The sequence below is a fragment of the Bos indicus genome, chromosome 15, assembly GCF_029378745.1.
Source record: "Bos indicus isolate NIAB-ARS_2022 breed Sahiwal x Tharparkar chromosome 15, NIAB-ARS_B.indTharparkar_mat_pri_1.0, whole genome shotgun sequence".
In the NCBI taxonomy this organism is placed as follows: Eukaryota; Metazoa; Chordata; class Mammalia; order Artiodactyla; family Bovidae; genus Bos; species Bos indicus.
In genome coordinates this window covers 27,958,605-27,975,593 of record NC_091774.1, presented here as the reverse complement: position 1 = coordinate 27,975,593, position 16,989 = coordinate 27,958,605, and the positions used below count along the sequence as shown (strand labels likewise).

At 40.4% G+C, this 16,989-nt stretch overlaps 1 protein-coding gene across 4 annotated transcripts in view; it reads left to right on the top strand.

Annotated features, from left to right (window-relative positions):
• SIK3 (SIK family kinase 3) overlaps positions 1–16,989 on the top strand; it is a 264,492-nt gene that overhangs the window by 183,976 nt on the left and 63,527 nt on the right. For all 4 annotated transcript variants that reach the window (XM_070803474.1, XM_070803472.1, XM_070803473.1 and 1 more), the window contains exon 4: positions 956–1,117. In XM_070803474.1, coding sequence (XP_070659575.1) covers positions 956–1,117 — 162 coding nt within the window. The remainder of the gene's footprint in view (positions 1–955; positions 1,118–16,989) is intronic.

The window sequence follows — 16,989 nt, the reverse complement described above, 5'->3', positions numbered from 1 at the left end:
CACTAACGTTTCTAATCCTATCAGCTGTCATGACCCGTATTTGTTGTTAGATGAAGAACTGGGTTAGGATATGCATGTCATTGGTTTAATATAAACCTACTGCTATGATTAGAAAAAAGTTATAGAACTTATGATATGTATCAACCAGTTCCTTTTTAAAGATAGTAGATAGCCTGATTTAGAGATATACAAAGCTTATCACATGTAAATTCTTTTGTTGTACCTTAGCAACATAGCCAATGGGATTATTTCATTTAAAGTGGTAGAAACTTCATTTGGTTTTCTATCAGTAAAGCTTCATAACACAGTTTTAAAATATTTGGTAAGCACAATAAATGCACATGTAAAGATGCAGGCATATTGCTGTACATCCCAGAGAATAGTCACCAAATACATACATTTTTATGTCAAGTTGTAAAACTTGAGAGCAAAAGGGATCAGCCTGAACAGAGTCCTATATAAAGCAGGATTTCCCCCTTAGTAGTGACTGATTTCTGTCTGTTCTCTCCTAAAATGATTGATTACCGGGACTCTGCTTTTTGACTCACTCTTTAGCACAGGAAATATTGCTGATACTGATACTTATCTCATGTGCACGTTTGCTGTGTATATGTAAACTTTCACAGTGGAGCTATGAACAGGAAGATGTTGAGTATTTCAATCCCTGAAGAAAACCATTGCGTGTGTCCCTCACTACTCTCCCTTTCTTACGGTAGGGTGAGTGTACTCGTATGCACATGTATGTAATGGGATTTATACTTAATGGCGTTTGGATGCTGACTACTAATGAATTTTATAGATACAAATCAAGGCTGTGAGTGCATTGTGTTCCATCTGTTTGTTTCACGTCTTTGACTCACTCTTGTGCTGGGCCCACTAGCAGCCCTCCTCCTGTCTACCTTTTGAAGTCACACCAGTCCCCAACAAGAACTGACGGTACTCTTCTTTGGCACAGACCACCTGGTGGCCCACGGCAGGATGGCAGAAAAGGAGGCCCGTCGCAAGTTCAAACAGATCGTTGCAGCCGTGTATTTTTGTCACTGTCGGAACATTGTTCATCGTGATTTAAAAGCTGAAAATTTGCTCCTGGACGCCAATCTGAATATCAAGATAGCAGGTGAGAAGTGTGCTGAGGATGTGCAATAGGAATAAAGGAGCTTTTCCTTCAAGGTTCTTAAAGCAAGGGATTGTCTTGTTTCTATCTATTCAGAAAGAAGGATTGTGAAAAGGATTTTGTGTGTGCATGGCTTGAAAATGAATAAACTTTCAGAATACACTTATGTACATTTTTCACATAGTTTCTGATGCAACTAGGTTGGGGAGAAGAAAGAAAAAGTGATTTTTAAATAAGGAATACAACATAGAATAAAGTAGTAAAAAGATCTCATAAAACTGTATGCTCATCCTCACTTGAGAAGGTTGATTTGTATCATTGCTGATACAGAGCATACTTATTCTTAAGACTGTGGTTTTAAGAATAGATCTTATCGTGGTTTAAAGGCAGTCCCTCTCTTTTCATCCTCAAATTTCATTCATCTGCTCATCTGACTGCCTGAAAAAGCACTTTTCACTGCCTCAGTCTCCTCATACTTCAGTTTTAGTAAACTGCCAGCATTTGCCTAACCAATGCAAGCTCACCACCTATTGATAGAAGAAAGTGACTGCAATCTATATGGAAACTATAGATATGGAAATAAGCCATTTTTGTTTTCTGACAGTTTTTGGCATTACATTTTATGTCCCTCATGTCCCAGGTGAAAAAGGAAGGGAGTCTCATATAGAAAACAGAAGTGCAGCTAGACTTTAACCGTCTTGAAAAACCTAAGTAAGAAGCAGTTCTAAAGATTGCCCTCCTTAACCAGATGGTAATTCAGAATTCAAGTTTATATTATACATGAGAGGTCAGAGTCCCTGTGTGTAGGTTGGTGATTCTTCTGACATAACTGCCCACATTCCAGGCTCTGCTTTCCCATCCTTGGAATTCACCTAGCCTTATGTTTGTCTGAGTTGGGCTGATTAGAACTTTTCAGCTGTGAGCTCTTTGAGTCCTGGATTTGCTCAATATACAGTAGACAGGAATTAGATACTTTCTTTTTCTTAGATGAAATTCAGTTTTTCCTTTGCCCTTATGTCTGTTTTATATTCTGTAATGCTCTCTAGATGCTGACACTTCTCACAGAGGCTGGGCAGGGGGAAAGGCCTCACAGTTTCAAACCCTCTTTTGTCATTATTGTAGCTTCAGTTGAATTAGTGATAACAATACCTACTAAGCTTCACAATCCTTAAAAGTATAATAAAATGTTGTGTTAATTATCTATTCTGATGTAACAAATGACCGCACACTTTGTGGCTTGAAGCAATATAAGTGTATTGTCTTACAGCTCTGGAGGTCCAAAATCTGGAGTGAGTCGCGTGGGGCTGAAGTCACGGTGGGGTGGGGCTGGCTCCATCTAGACGCTTTTGGGGGATTCGTGTCCTTCCCTTCGTCAGCTTCTGGAGTCCTTCTGCGTTCCTTGGCTCCAGCCCTTTTCTCACGTCACTCTTCCGCCTCCTGTTTCCATTGTCACATCTTTCGCTCTTTACTGTTCCCCCTTTTTCCCTCTTGAAAGGACCTTGTGACTATACTGGGCCCTCCAGGATGGTCTCTCCTGCTCAAGGTCCTTACCCTGGTGACCGCCCTGGTAGTCCAGTGGCTAGGACTTCACACCCCGGTGCAGGGGCCCACTGGCTGGGAAACTAGATCCCACAGGTCGCAACGGACATGGAAGATCCCAAGCGCCACAACCAAGAGCCAGCACAGCCAAATAAATGATAAATAAATAAAGTTTTTAATGAGTATATAAATGAAATTTTAAAAAAAGATCCTTTTTTTAATAAATGAAGTTTAAGATCCTTGACCTAATCATGTCTGCAAAAATACATAACACATTCACAAGTTCCACGGATTAGGACAGGGACATCTTTGAAGGGCTGTCATTCAGCCAGCCACAAATGTCATTGTAGGGCTCTTTGGATTGGTAATTAAGGTAGTGAGTTTAAAAAAAGGCCCAGATTTTGTGCTCCAGTCTTATTCTACTGACCAAAGACCAAGAAAAAATTGTTATGCTTTTTTGTTCTTGATTTTGAATTTAGAACCATTTTGGTTTAGTTAAGGGCAATTTGCCCTAGAGAAGGAAATGGCAACCCACTCCAGTGTTCTTGCCTGGAGAATTCCATGGAGAGAGGAGCCTGGTGAGCCCCAGTCCCTGGGATCACAGAGAGTTGGATACAACTGTGTGACTAACATACACACACACACGGGCAATTTGCATGGTTTTTAATTTTCGCATTGAAAAGCTAGGTGTTAAAGCAGGGATTGGTGACAACTGAATTTAGGGTCTCTACTGACAAATATTTGGATAAGGAGATTTTTTAAAGCTTTCTTTGTTAAACCCATGTAGTCACAATATGAGTTTCTACCTGCTGATGTGTAATTATGGACTCCTAGGGACGCTGGCATTCAGCTTTGGGCTGTGTATTAATCCATATATTTTTGCAGGATTTTTGCTTCGTTCACTTAAAGTCTCTGTTTTCGTTGTTTGTTTTTGCCGCAAAGCAGAGAATCAATGAGCGTGATGGTTCTGTGCTCTTACAGCTCTCGGATGTTGCCTTTGCGTTCTTTCCTTCATGCCGTCCCCGCTCAGTTTCTCAGTCGTTGCCCAAGCTTCTCTCCCTACACACGTTAGATAGAATGCCCATTCTCACCTCCCAAGCCTTCTCTGAGTTCAGTCGACCAGGGGGAGAAATGCTGCTAACTGAAGCTGACCACAGCATGACTAGTTTCAGAGAGGTGTGTTGGATGGTTGTGACAGGACACAGTCAGGTAAGTAATGAAATCAGCTTTTATTCTCAAAGCCCAGAGTAACTTTCAGATCCTTGGTCTTTTCAATAGTCTTTTTGACAAATTATTGTAAGTCTTGATAAGAAAGAACTACCATATAAAAAGAAGTACATGAGAAAGAAAGGAGGATTTTTTTGTTTTATATAAAATATTGTTAGTCTTAGGCACCTCATTTAAAAAGAATCATATATGTTATAGTAGCAAATTAACATGGAATTAATAAAAATTCAGATTAGGAAATCTAAGGAGTGTGTTTTCCTTATGTCAATATTTATGTAGTGGTTTATTTTTTTTATTGGCATATAATTGCTTTACAATGTTATGTTAGTTACTGCTATATAAGGAAGTGAAGCAGCCGTTTGCATACATACATCCCCTCCCTCTTGAATCTCCCTCGCACCCCCTCATTCCACCCCCTAAGTCATCAAAGAGCTGAGCTGCCTGCACCGCGCCGCTGCTCCCCACCATTCTCTGTTCTGCACGCGGCGACGCCTGTGTGTCCATGGCCGTGTCTGTATGTCATTGCTGCTCTCCCAGATTGCCCCGCCCTCCCCTTCCCGCCCTGTGTCCACATGTCCATTATTTATACCTAGTGGTTTTGATGAAAAGGTCATGTATCCTGTTCAAAAATAGATGAATAAGTTGTTCTAGGGTTGTTTGTGTTTGCAGGAATGTGTTTGCTTTTTCTATGAAGTAATGTGACAGTTTACACGTAATACTCTTGGTACTACTGTAAAAATGTAGTAAGTATAAAAGCCCGTATTTGCCCTCTTCAACAGAATATGTGTTTCCTGGACACAAGAGGTAAATTTCAGTTACAGGCATTAAAAGATTCAACATCAGTCCATGGTTTAAGAGTTTTTGTGATTAAATTCTTAGCTGTGAATTTTTGTTCTACGCTAGTTCTAGAGAGAATGAAGCCCAGGTGAATACTTTGTTGTCTTTCTGGTTTTAGAATTTAAAAAGGCTTCTTCTTAATGCTGGTCACAAACCTATATCTTCTGTAGGATTATTTGAAAGATGTTTCTATCATTAGCAATCCAGAATAAGCATTGATTGTTTTCAGAATAAAGAATTTTATTTCTGAAAGACAGAACTGCCAAGTCTAAGAATTTTTAGTGGATATCTAAAATCTTCACGGTTCTTAACAAAGGCTTTATGTTCCACTATCATGGAACAGAGAAAAGAAGGCTGAGAACATACTCCCACCCTCAAGAATTTACAGTCTTATTTGAGCAGCAAATGCGTAGACTACAATGAGATTTTGCTTCATGTATATAAAAAGTGGGCTTTCCCGGTGACTCAGTGGTAAAGAATCCACCTGCTAGTGCAGGAGATGCAAGAGATGTGGGTTTGATCCCTGGGTTGGGAAGATTGGGAAGATCCCCTGGGGAAGGGAATGGCAACCCACTCCAGTATTCTTGCCTGGAGAATTCCTCGGACAGAAGAACCTGGCAGGCTACAGTCCATGGGGTCGAAGAGTTGGACACAACTAAGGGACTGAAGACAAGCACATATAAAAAGTACTTTGCAAGGCATTTTCACACATATCATTTAATTTCATATTTGGCATACAAGTATAGCTTGTTTAGAAAACTAGAGTTTCCAAAAGACCTTTAACTTGCTAAAACTTTGAATTTCTTTTAAAGAGCATTCATGCAAAGCCCTTTCTTGTATAGAGTTCATCGCTGGGAAAAGAGTAGGTTTCTTGGTCTCTAATCTTTCCTGTTTCTTGCCTCAGATGTGTGAGGACCACAGAGGAGCAGATGCCAGATGGGGGAGGCACAGCATGGCTCCCTCAGCACATCCTCATATCCCTGGGTGACGGCATGGTCAACAGCTACCAAATTACAGTTTGATACAATAGCGAGAGATGTTACATAGCACGTTGTGATTCATTATCATGTTAATTGTATAGTCCAATTACCACAGAGTTCGGAGGATGAAGAAACCACTTGAGTTTACAAAATTCCATTAGATAACAGCTGCCACCGGGACTGTCAGCAGCTCCTGCTTACTGTTGGACTCCCACTGCCTTGCACGTACCTGTCCTGCAGTGGGTGCTCAAGAGCTCTGTGGGTCTGAACTTTATATGGCAGTGATGAGGACAGAATCATCCTTTTGAGAATGTAGCCCTTGAGGTGAGTCTTAAAGGACGAGCAGACTTCTTTAAGGATAGGTGTTGAGGAGAGAATGCCAATAGGATCAGCAAATGTTAATAGAGCACATGCTGTGTGCGGATCTTGGGGATGCAGCAGCAGGTAAAATAGTCCCTCGGAACTAACATTCTGATGGCAGAAGATAGACAGTAAACACGTGAACAAATGAGCTCTCCTAGGGCTTCCCTGGTGGTCCAGTGCTTAAGACTCCACGATGCCAGTGCAGCGCGGAGGGGGGTGGGGGTTGGTTGATCCTTGGTTAGGAACTGAGATCCCACATACCATGAGACCCAGCCAAAAAAAATTTTTTTATTAAATAAAAAAGTTCTCATAAGGACTTGTGAAAGTGGTAAAATGACTTGTGGGAGGATAACCAGGACAGGCACAGCCTTCCAAACAGAAGGAAGAGCAAGGCCAAGGCCTGAGTGAGGTGACGGTAACATGTTTAGGGGATAAGAGACAGGTTTGCATGGCTGGAGATGATAAATAAGGTGGGGAGTGGAAGGATGAAGTGAGAGAGCTGGCACGGGCCAGTTGACGTGGGGTGCTGTGCACATGGTGAGGATTGGGGGGTTATTTGGTTACAGTGGGAACCTGAGCTGGAGCAGCCTAAATAGCAGTAGGACTCACACAGCGTGTCTGCAGAAAAGCTTGGCGAGAGGGAAGACTTGAGGAGGGGAGGCATCCTGAGAACGTGGGGAGGGGCGGTATTTATACTGGATTGCGAGATTGTTTGACTTCTAGGCTTAATAAATCAGACTGCAGTGGATAAGGGGAAAAAAAGTGAGAGTAGGGAGAGGGGACAGAAAGGCAATAGGAAGATCAGTTCAAAGCCTGTGCAATGCATACAGCCGATTCATGTTGCTGTGCAGCAGAAACTAACACAACATCGTAAAGCACTGTAAAAGTGGACTCTAAAAAAGAAATAAAATTTTAAAAGAGGAAGCAAAAGCTCATACTGGGGCAGTGGGATGTAGCTTTATCTAATTATCCCTCGTCTGTAAGGTGCCGCTTCAGGTATCTGCCTTTTCCTGGAGAGATCCATGCTCTTGTGTATTTCCTCCCCTAGACTGTAAGCAGGGGAGTTCCCACACTCGTTTCTATTACGTGTTCCTCAGTGGTCTAACATAGCAGGTGCTCAGTAAATAAGTGTTTGTTGAATGGGGGTGGGTGGGGTGGGGAAGGCCTGTGAAATGTTAAGATTCCGCATGCAGGTGGTGGTGCTGGACCTGGGAAGGAAGAAAAGGGCAGCAAACACGAGCGATGCAAGCGAGGAAGAGTCTGGGACTGGGTAACCAGTCGCAACTGGGCCAGGAAGAGGGAGCTTACAGTCAGTGTTTGTTTAGAAGTAGAGAAATCAGATTTCCTTATTGACAGATTATATTAAGCTATCAAAGAAGTCTGCTGTTGCCTTATTTTTAACAGTTGATGCACTGCTGTTTGAAAGTAATTTTAATTCTTGTCCCTAGAAACTAAGAAGAGAAATTTCTAGATTTATAAAAGATTGCCTAAATGTAGCTGGCTTATTCCATGAAGCAAAGTTATTTGAAATACTCAGACGCTATGAGAATGTTTTGAAAATTGTGGAAACTTTTTTTTTTTTTTAACTTAAGGAAGTTGGAAACTTTTTTCTTTAAATGTCGACTCCCAGAATGGCCTCCATGAGATGGTTTCCACTCCGGTGTTATTGTTTTAGTTGGCAATCAGTAGACAGCAAAGATCTGAAGTTCAGCTACAGCAAAGCCAATATTTTGGAAAGAATTTCCACAGTGCATGGATTTAAGGTACTGTGGAAATTTTTGACCTTTAATGCAGTGAGATCTAGACTACTTCATTTTTTAAAAGTGAGAAATGAAAACATTTGGTAATAACTTCATTGACCTTTCACCCCCAGCATGAATATACTGAAATATAGTCCTACAAGAAAAAATAAAGGTTGGAAACCTTGGTTTCTGAGACTCCTTCCATAGCCTGGTGATTGAGAATATCCCCGAGAGGTCAGAAAAAGTAGTTATGCAATATTCATCATATCACTCCCAAATTTTATGTCATGGTACTAACACCCTTTATTTCGGTAATCTTTCAGTACACCTCCCTGGTTGACAGGGAGTAAATTGAGACTCAGGCCATGTAACTTCCCCAAATTTGGGTCCTAATGGAGCCTAGGAGTCGTAAGGCCTCACCCGGTACTCACAGCCTGAAGTGGTGAGGACTCTCAACTAGCAGGGCTAAGCAGCAGTCATGTATATTGACCCTTGAGAAAATGCAGTTGGGGGAATTCTCTCTTCTGAATCATATTCCTAAGACTGGAACTTCACTATGAAATATTAATGTACTTTCATTCAAAAGGTGTTTCAGGTACACGTAGTTGATTTTTGACAAAAACTCTGTGAAGTTAAAATTTAAGTGAGCAGATTTTTGTCAGTCATAGTTCTGGGTTATAAGTATAAGGTCTTGTTGATCTTGAAAAGTGATTGCACCTTGCTAGGATCAAAACCAATTTTCTGTTTTGGGGGTTTTATTAACAACAGCTATGCTACCAGTACAAAGCATTACCTCTCAGATTTTCCCACTGGTTTTCCTAACACAGAAATGAACTCACACAGGCTGGGGGGCAAGTTGGGGGCTGGTTACATAGTCTGAAATTGCTCACTTTGTAAATCACATGCTTTATCTTTAAATTCATGCACATTTTGTATCCTCCTCAATGTTGTATCTACATTTGTTTTAATATTAAAATTATTCAACTTTATTTAATATAGGGAAAAAATTGATACTCCTAGAAGATGTATTTTATTTGGCTTATAGTTTCACATAACTCTTGGCATACTTCAGCATTATGCCTAGAACACGCAGACGTGAACCAGTTTGAGAGATGGAGAATAAAGAATTTCTTCCCCAACTTTAGGTTCCTCTTATACAAACTCCTATTAATTGCAGATCATTCATTTGGGGGATAATTGTGTGTGTGTGTTAGATGCTCAGTCACGTCCAACTCTTTGGGACTCTGTTGACTGTAGCTCACTAGGACTCCTCTGCCCATGGAAAAGTACTGGAAAGGGTTGCCATTCCCTTCTCCAGGGAATCTTCCCAACCCAGGGATCGAACCCAGATATCCTACACTGCAAGCAGATTCTTCACTGAGCCACCATTAGTGGTAAATAAATGGGGTAGTGGTTTAGATCTCCCAACTCTTACGTGGAATGGTTTGAGAGCCTTTGACAGTAAAGCAAGTGAGTCCACCTGCTGGCTCGGAGCTAAGGAGCCTGCCTGTAACCCAGCCGTCATGATTATTGCTCAGTTGGAGTGGTTGGGCACCCTTGATAGTGTTGACCAGTGTGCGGTTTTTCATCAAATTTTGTTAGATTTACATGGACTATTGGATAGTATATAAAGTATAAGAAACATTTATGTTAAAAATTTAATGAGGATGGAAATGATAATTCTACAATGTCTCAAGACAAACCTTGCCTAATTCATGGATTATCTTCATTGATCACAGACCTTTTATAGATGTTTCTAGGTATTCAAGAGCTAAAATTTTTATATATATACACACACACGGACACATATAATATCCAGTTTGCTTTATTGGGAATAAAGACTGCCCACATTATTGTGTATTATTTGCAAAGAAGTGCTAAACTTGCTTATCCATTTTACCATTTAAAAACAAACTATGGAAATAATAGGGTTTAGTTCTTAGGTTAAAAAGTGTAAGAATTCCGAATACAAGACCATGACAAGTTTTGACCATTTGTAATCTCAGTTTGTAATCTCAGCATATGGAGCTTCCCAGGTAGTTCAGCAGTAAAATCCAGTTGCCAGTGGAGGAGTCACAAGAGACACGGTTTCGATTCCTGAGTCACAAAGATCCCCTGGAGAAGAAAACGGCAAACCACTGCAGGATTCTTGCCTGGGAAACCCCATGGACAGAGGAGCCTGGTGGGCTGTAGTCCATGGGGTTGCAAAGAGTCGGACACAACTGAGCACACACGCATGCACAACCTCAGTGTATCGGTGACTTCCAAACTACACGTATCAATTTGAGATAAATACTTTTTTTACATAATTTAAATACATTAATGAGTCATTTGTTAAATGGGCAAAACAGTTTTCCTTGAATAATATTATAGTGAACTTTTATTTTTTTATTGAAAGATGATTACTTTACAACATAGTTTATTGTTTATCCATCCTGTATATAATAGCGTGCATCTAATTCGAATCCCAAACTCCCAATCCATTCTACTTAGTTTCTAGGTGACAATTTAGAGTCTTATAGGTGATCATACCAACTTTTCTCCAAAAGTAGCTTTCTGTGTATCAGATTATATGTCTTAACTTTTAATTTGGAAAATATTGTTTTTGTACCTGTATACTATATTTCTATTTGGTGTCTTTAGTTTTTGTTGAGAATTTAAGGGGACCTTAATTCATTATGGTCTGTAAAAGGTGCTAAAAATTTGTATAGTGTACTCACCTATCAGTGTTAGAAACTTACTTGATTGAATGATTGGACTTTTATTTTTCTAAGTGATATGATTTAGAATTATGACTATAATAATATGCGTAAATGTTTCCAGGAATTCCAATGGATATTGTTTGTAGGTCTTACAGAAAGTGTCTTAGTACAACTCTTTGCTATATACGCCTACTCTGTACTAGAGTTTGATGAAAAGGTCTTATGTTTTGTGGGGTTATTGTTGTTTAGTCACTTGGTTGTGTCCGACTCTTTGCGACCCCATAGACTGCAGCACGCCAGGCTTCCCTGTCCTTCACCATCTCCCGGAGCTTGCTCAAACGCATGTCCATTGAGTCAGTGATGCCATCCAGCCGTCTCCTTCTGCCTTCAATCTTTCCCAGCATCAGAGTCTTTTCAAATGATTCAGTTCTCTGCATCAGGTGGCCAAAGTATTGGAGTCTCAGCTTCAGCATCAGTCCTTCCAGTGAATATTCAGGACTGATTTCCTTTAGGATTGATTGATTGGATCTCCTTGCAGTCCAAGGGACTCTCAAGAGTCTTCTCCAACACCACAGTTCAAAAGCATCAATTCTTCAGCACTCAGCCTTCTTTATGGTCCAGTTCTCAACTCTCACATCCATATGGTCCAACTCTCATATCTATACGTTTTGTTTGGGGAGGGTTATTTTTCATGAGAAGGGTAGTGCTATCTATAATAGAGTAGAGAGGGTTTATTTGTTATTTCATTTAAAAATAGCCAAGTTCAGTTTTCCTAACTGCTGAGATATTTTAACGCTTTGAGGGAAAATGCATGTCATTCATTGAAAATACCCATGTAATGTTGGTCCAGCAATTTTGTTTTTAAACTTTAATTTTCCACAGAGATAGCATACTGCATAGACACCTAGTGCTGGGAAGTTGCAGAGCGTCAGGAGATTCCTAAGGTTAAGTGATGGGTGCAGAGGAGCCTCATATGTGGTGTAATCTAGAAGCGGCCACAGAATGGCCCTTTAATAGCTCTCTAAAACGTTCCAGGAAGGTACATATATTCTCTCAATCTCCTGAGAATTATCTCTCGCCTCCTTCAATTCTGACCTTCTCTGGTTTCTTAAACTAAATCAACGCCCACCCCCCGTCCAGAAGCTGATTACTTGATTTTTTTTTTCCCATGAAGAAATTTCTCTTGAGTATAAATGCTCAGGCTGTGAGTCAGTAGTTTTTGGCATTACTTCCCTATTAGCTCCTAGTTAGGAAGTTCAGCCAGAGGTTGGAGGGATTGCTAAAGACAGGACTTCCCAAGACCCGTTTTTAAGAGCAAACTAATATGGAGACTCCTGGGAACTTAGAATTTGGTCACTACCAATATTCTGAGATCTGCACAGTTGACTCTTGTTGTGTTCAATTCCAGATAAAGCGTTTGGGCCACATGATTCCTAGGCTAGTGATGTTGTGCAGGAAAAGCGTGATTCGTGCCATGTGCAGAAGGAAAATGGCGGCCCACGCTAGTGCTCTTGCCTGGAGAATCCCACAGATGGAGGAGCCTGGTAGACTGCAGTCCACAGGGTTGCAGAGAGTTGGACACGACTGAGTGACTTCACTTCACTTTACTTCTATCTTAGTAGTCCATGTAACAGTCTGAATCCCGTTTATAAAGTGTTCTTTCACAGTTCTTGATCTTTGGTTCTTCAAGTCATTTTTAGCTTGTACACTCGACAGCTTGTGGCCCCTACCCTGCACTTATTAGTCCATTGAGAAGTTAATCAAGGGCCAGAATTATTTATATTCTTGATCTTTGTCTCTAGTTGTAAGTGCAGCGTTGGGGTTATAAGTTTTCAGAAACCTTCAGATTTTAAAACATGAAGGATTTAGTCACAGTATTTTCTGGTGAGGTTGTTTATTCAGACTACATAGTTATTTTCCCACTTCGCTTTTTTCCTCTGCCCCATACTTACTTCCCACAGCGAGGGAATGAGATGAAGCACGAGTGAGTCTGGGAGGCATTGGCTGTCGCTTGTAGCTGTGCTGCCGTCCACCTTCACAGACACTGCCACCCTGTGGGACTGGCTGCAGGCTAGTCCTAATCTGTCCCATCTGCTTTGGGTTTCTCCTTGGTTAGCCAGAAAAGAAGTCAAGGGCATTGCTCTGAGGTGGTAGACCAAATAAGAAGATTTCCTGTTGCAGTCAGTTGTCCTGATTTTTAAATTCATGCCACCCATTGCCTGTTTCCCCTTACCACACAGACACACCCCTTTGATGATGTACTTCCTTTTAGGGCCACAGTATCACTGCCCCATATAGCCCCAGGCTCCTGATCTTGCCTAGAACAAAGGATTTCAAGTCTCAAACTGGATAGTAAAGCTCTGGCATTTAAACCATCCCTAGAAGACAGGCATATGGTTCAAATTAAAGTCTGCTGCTCTGTATTAAGAGAAGGGGATGTAAGATACCATTCCAGCCTGCAGACAAATGCTAACCAACCAGGGTGTTCGGGGCTTGGAAAAGAGACTTAACCAATTATGTTAGGGGCCACTTGTGAGTGGAGAAATAAATGACCATAGGCCACATGAAGAGAACAGCTCCACCCATATGGCTTCTGTTGTGTTGGGGGTGAGTATTTAGGGGGTGAGTATTTAACCAGTTTCTTCTCTTGTTTCTCCCTTTCCTTCTGTAACTCTTTAGAATATTCATCATTTTAATATTGAATCTGTAGGTCATAATTTTCTTCCTGTTGCTAGTAAATAAAGAGTAAAGGACATAAAAGTATCTTTATGGCATCTTTGTACCTGAGAATTTTCTAAAACTGCTCAGTGTTTTAGTTCTTATTATTAAAGGCTTTATATTAAAAAAATTTTTTTTAATATATTACTTATTTATTAGGCTGGGCCAGGTCTTAGTTGTGGCACACAAACTCTTAGCTGCTGCATGTGGGATCTAGTTCCCCGACCAGGGATCGAACCTGGACTGCCTGCATTGGGAGCACAGAGTCTTAGCCACAGAACCACCAGGGAAGTCCCTAAAAAATTTTTAATGTGGAGTACTAAAGCAATAATATAAGTATACTATAGAAAATTTAAACAGCAATAAAAGATTTTTAAGTTTTCAAACTAGAATCCTACCTTAAAATTATCATTGTCATTTTGAATGCATTTTTTTCCTATGAATTTTTTAATAGTTGTAATTACTGTATGTACCATTTTAAATGTGTTTTTTATCTTTCATATTATGTCAAACATTTTCCCTATGCTGCTCCCTATAGTCATTTTTAGTGCTTGCGTATCAAGTAGGTATTCTGTGATTAATTTCTCCCATATTGTTGTGACAGCACAGAAAGTCAGATAGGGTTTTCTTGTCCACTCCCCCTTCCTTTCTTTGACATTTGTCAGTGCACTGGAGGCCTGGGTTCGATCCTTGGGTTGGGAAGATCCCCTGGAGAAGGGAAAGGCTACCCACTCCAGCATTCTGGCCTGGAGAAAAGAGTCGGACACAACTGAGCGACTTTTACCTTCAAAACTGCAAAATATATATACTTAACCTAGGAAAGTATATATACTTTCCTTGGAGAAGGAAATGGCAACCCACTCCAGTACTCTTGCCTAGAAAATTGCATGGATGGAGGAGCGTGGTGGGCTACAGTCCATGGGGTGGGTCACAAAGAGTCGGACACGACTTCACAACTTCACGAACCTTGGAACGTGCACTGAACGTGTTCTCTTCTTTGCCTTAAGTCTCTGTGTTACTTTTGTTGTTGCTGTTGTTGTTTTTTATCCCTGTGGACATTGCCCCACTTCTGCGTCTCCCTGCCTGACGCACCCGTGCTCTCCATCCTGCACTGTGTGAACAGAGCCTGCAACGCTGTGGTTTATTTTACTTGTGCCCTGGGTTAGAATACTCCCAGGCTGACATGAACTGGGGCCGTACAGCACTTCATATTGGACGATAGTTCTGAAAAGCTAAAATAAGGTAGTGGCTGAATACAAAGTGCCTGAGGTGGTAAAGAATGCCTAGGCTCTGCACATCTACTGCTTCTTACCTCTGGGACTTGAGTAATTGAAAAGTTATCGTCAGAAAAAAAATCAGTTCAATTTAGTCACTCAGTCGTGTCCATCTCTTTGCAACCTCATGGACTGCAACACACCAGGCCTCCCTGTCCATCACCAACTCCCAGAGTTTACCCAAACTCATGTCCATTGAGTCAGTGATGCCATCCAGCCATCTCATCCTCTGTCCCCTTTTCCTCAGAAAAAAAATACACAGCACTATTTACAATATCTAGGACATGGAAGCAACCTGAATTTCCATTGATAGAGGAATGGATAAAAAAGATATGATATATATGTGTGTATATATAATAGAATATTACTCAGCCATAAAACAGTGAAGTAATGTCATTTGCGGCAACATGGGTGGACTGTCAGATTGTCGTTGTGAAGTAGGTCAGGCAGAGGAGAGCCAAGTGTCATGACATTACTTATATGTGGGATCTAAAAGAATGTGTATCATGATATTGCTTATATGCGGGATCTAAAAGAATGCGACAAATGAACCTATTTACAAAACAGAATAGAGTTATAGATGCAGGAAACAAATTTATGGTTGCCAGTGGGAAAATGCAGCGGGGAGGGAAAGTTGGCCATATGGAAGGAAAAGAAGGAAAATGTAAATCTCCTTAGTGTTGTTCTTTGTTGGCAGCTCTTGTCCAGTTAGGGAGTTGGTGACAGTATAGATAAAAATGTTTAAAATGAATTTTTAAACTATTTATAAGTAATGTGTCTTAGTCCATTTAGGCTGCAGTAATAAAATACTGCAGACTAAGTGGCTTATAAGCAACAGAAATTTAGTGCTCACAGTTCAAGGCTTGGAGATTCACACTCAGGTAAGAAAAACAGCCTGATCCCTCCCCTCCTGAGCCATGTGGATAATGGAGCTTAGAGCCAGTGAAATGGTCCCTAAGGGCAAAAAATAGAAGTAGAGGAGAAAAAAGGATCCTATTGTTTTCTTTGCTTATTATGAAATATCATGTATATAAACAGAAATGTACATTAACCACATGTGTACACTTTAATGAATCTCTATAAAGCAAACACCTGTGCAAATTACCACATAGGTCAGAAAATAGATAATGTAATTAGCTGGGCACCCCGTCACAACCTCATTCTTCCCCCATGGGGTAACTCTGTCTTGATATTCATGTTAATCACTTCTTTGCTTGATAGTTTTTTTAAAAGTAGTTTTTACCACCTGTGCAATATATCTTTCAGAAGTTTTGTTCCAAGAGGTGCCATTTATATTGAATGTAATGTGCAGTGGGCCCATCCTTAATATAGTTTGCTTGTTTTTGAACTGTGTATCAGTGGAATCACGCTGAATATATGACTTTGTGTTTTATTTCACACAACACTGTTTGCAAGATTTACCCATGTCTGTATAGCTAGGATTTATTCTTTTCTATTTCTATCTAGTATTCCATGATAGAAGTATACCACAAGTTAGTTTTCCATTTTATCCCTGGATGGATATTTGGATTGCTTTCAGTTTGAAACTCTTACTGTTGCAATCTTGCAATGAATATTGCACTCTTAAACATCCCATTGCATTTTTAAACATCTAAGAGTCTAGACCAAGGAGTAATGTTTCCAGGTTGTACTATATAAATGTTTTCAGATTTCACTGAGTGTTATTAAACCAGTCTGTCAATTTGTGTGAGTTCCCGTTGCTGCATTTGTCCTCACCAGTGCTAGGCTTTTTTTTTTTTTTTAATTGAACCATAGTTGATTCACAAGACCTTCTAGAACTAACACCCAAGAAAGATATCCTTTTCATTATAGGGAACTGCAATGCAAAAGTAGAAGTCAAGAGATACCTGGACTAATAGGCATATTTGGCCTTGGAGTACAGAATGAAGCAGGGCAAAGGCTGATAGAGTTTTGCCAAGAGAACACACTGGTCATAGCAAATACCTTCTTCCAACAACACAAGAGAAGACTCTACACATGGACATCACTAGATGGTCAATATTGAAATCAGACTGATTAAATTCTTTGCAGCCAAAGATGGAGAAGTTCCATACAGTCAGCAGAAACAAGACCAGGAGCTGACGGTGCCTCAGATCATGAACTCCTTATTGCCAAATTCAGACTTAAATTGAAGAAAGTAGGCAAAACCACTAGACCATTCAGGTATGAACTAAATAAAATCCTTTATGATTATACAGTGGAAGTGACAAATAGATTCAAGGGGTTAGATCTGATGGACAGAGTGCCTGAAGAACTGTGGATAGAGGTTTGTGACATTGTACAGGAAGCAGGGATAAGACCATCCCCAAGGAAAAGAAATGCAGAAAGGTCAAATGGCTGTCTGAGGAGGCCTTACAAATTGTTGTGAATAGGAGAGAATCGAAAGGCAAAGGAGAAAAGGAAAGATATACCCATTAGAATGCAGAGTTCCCAAGACTAGCAAGGAGAGATAAGAAAGCCTTCTTCAGTGAT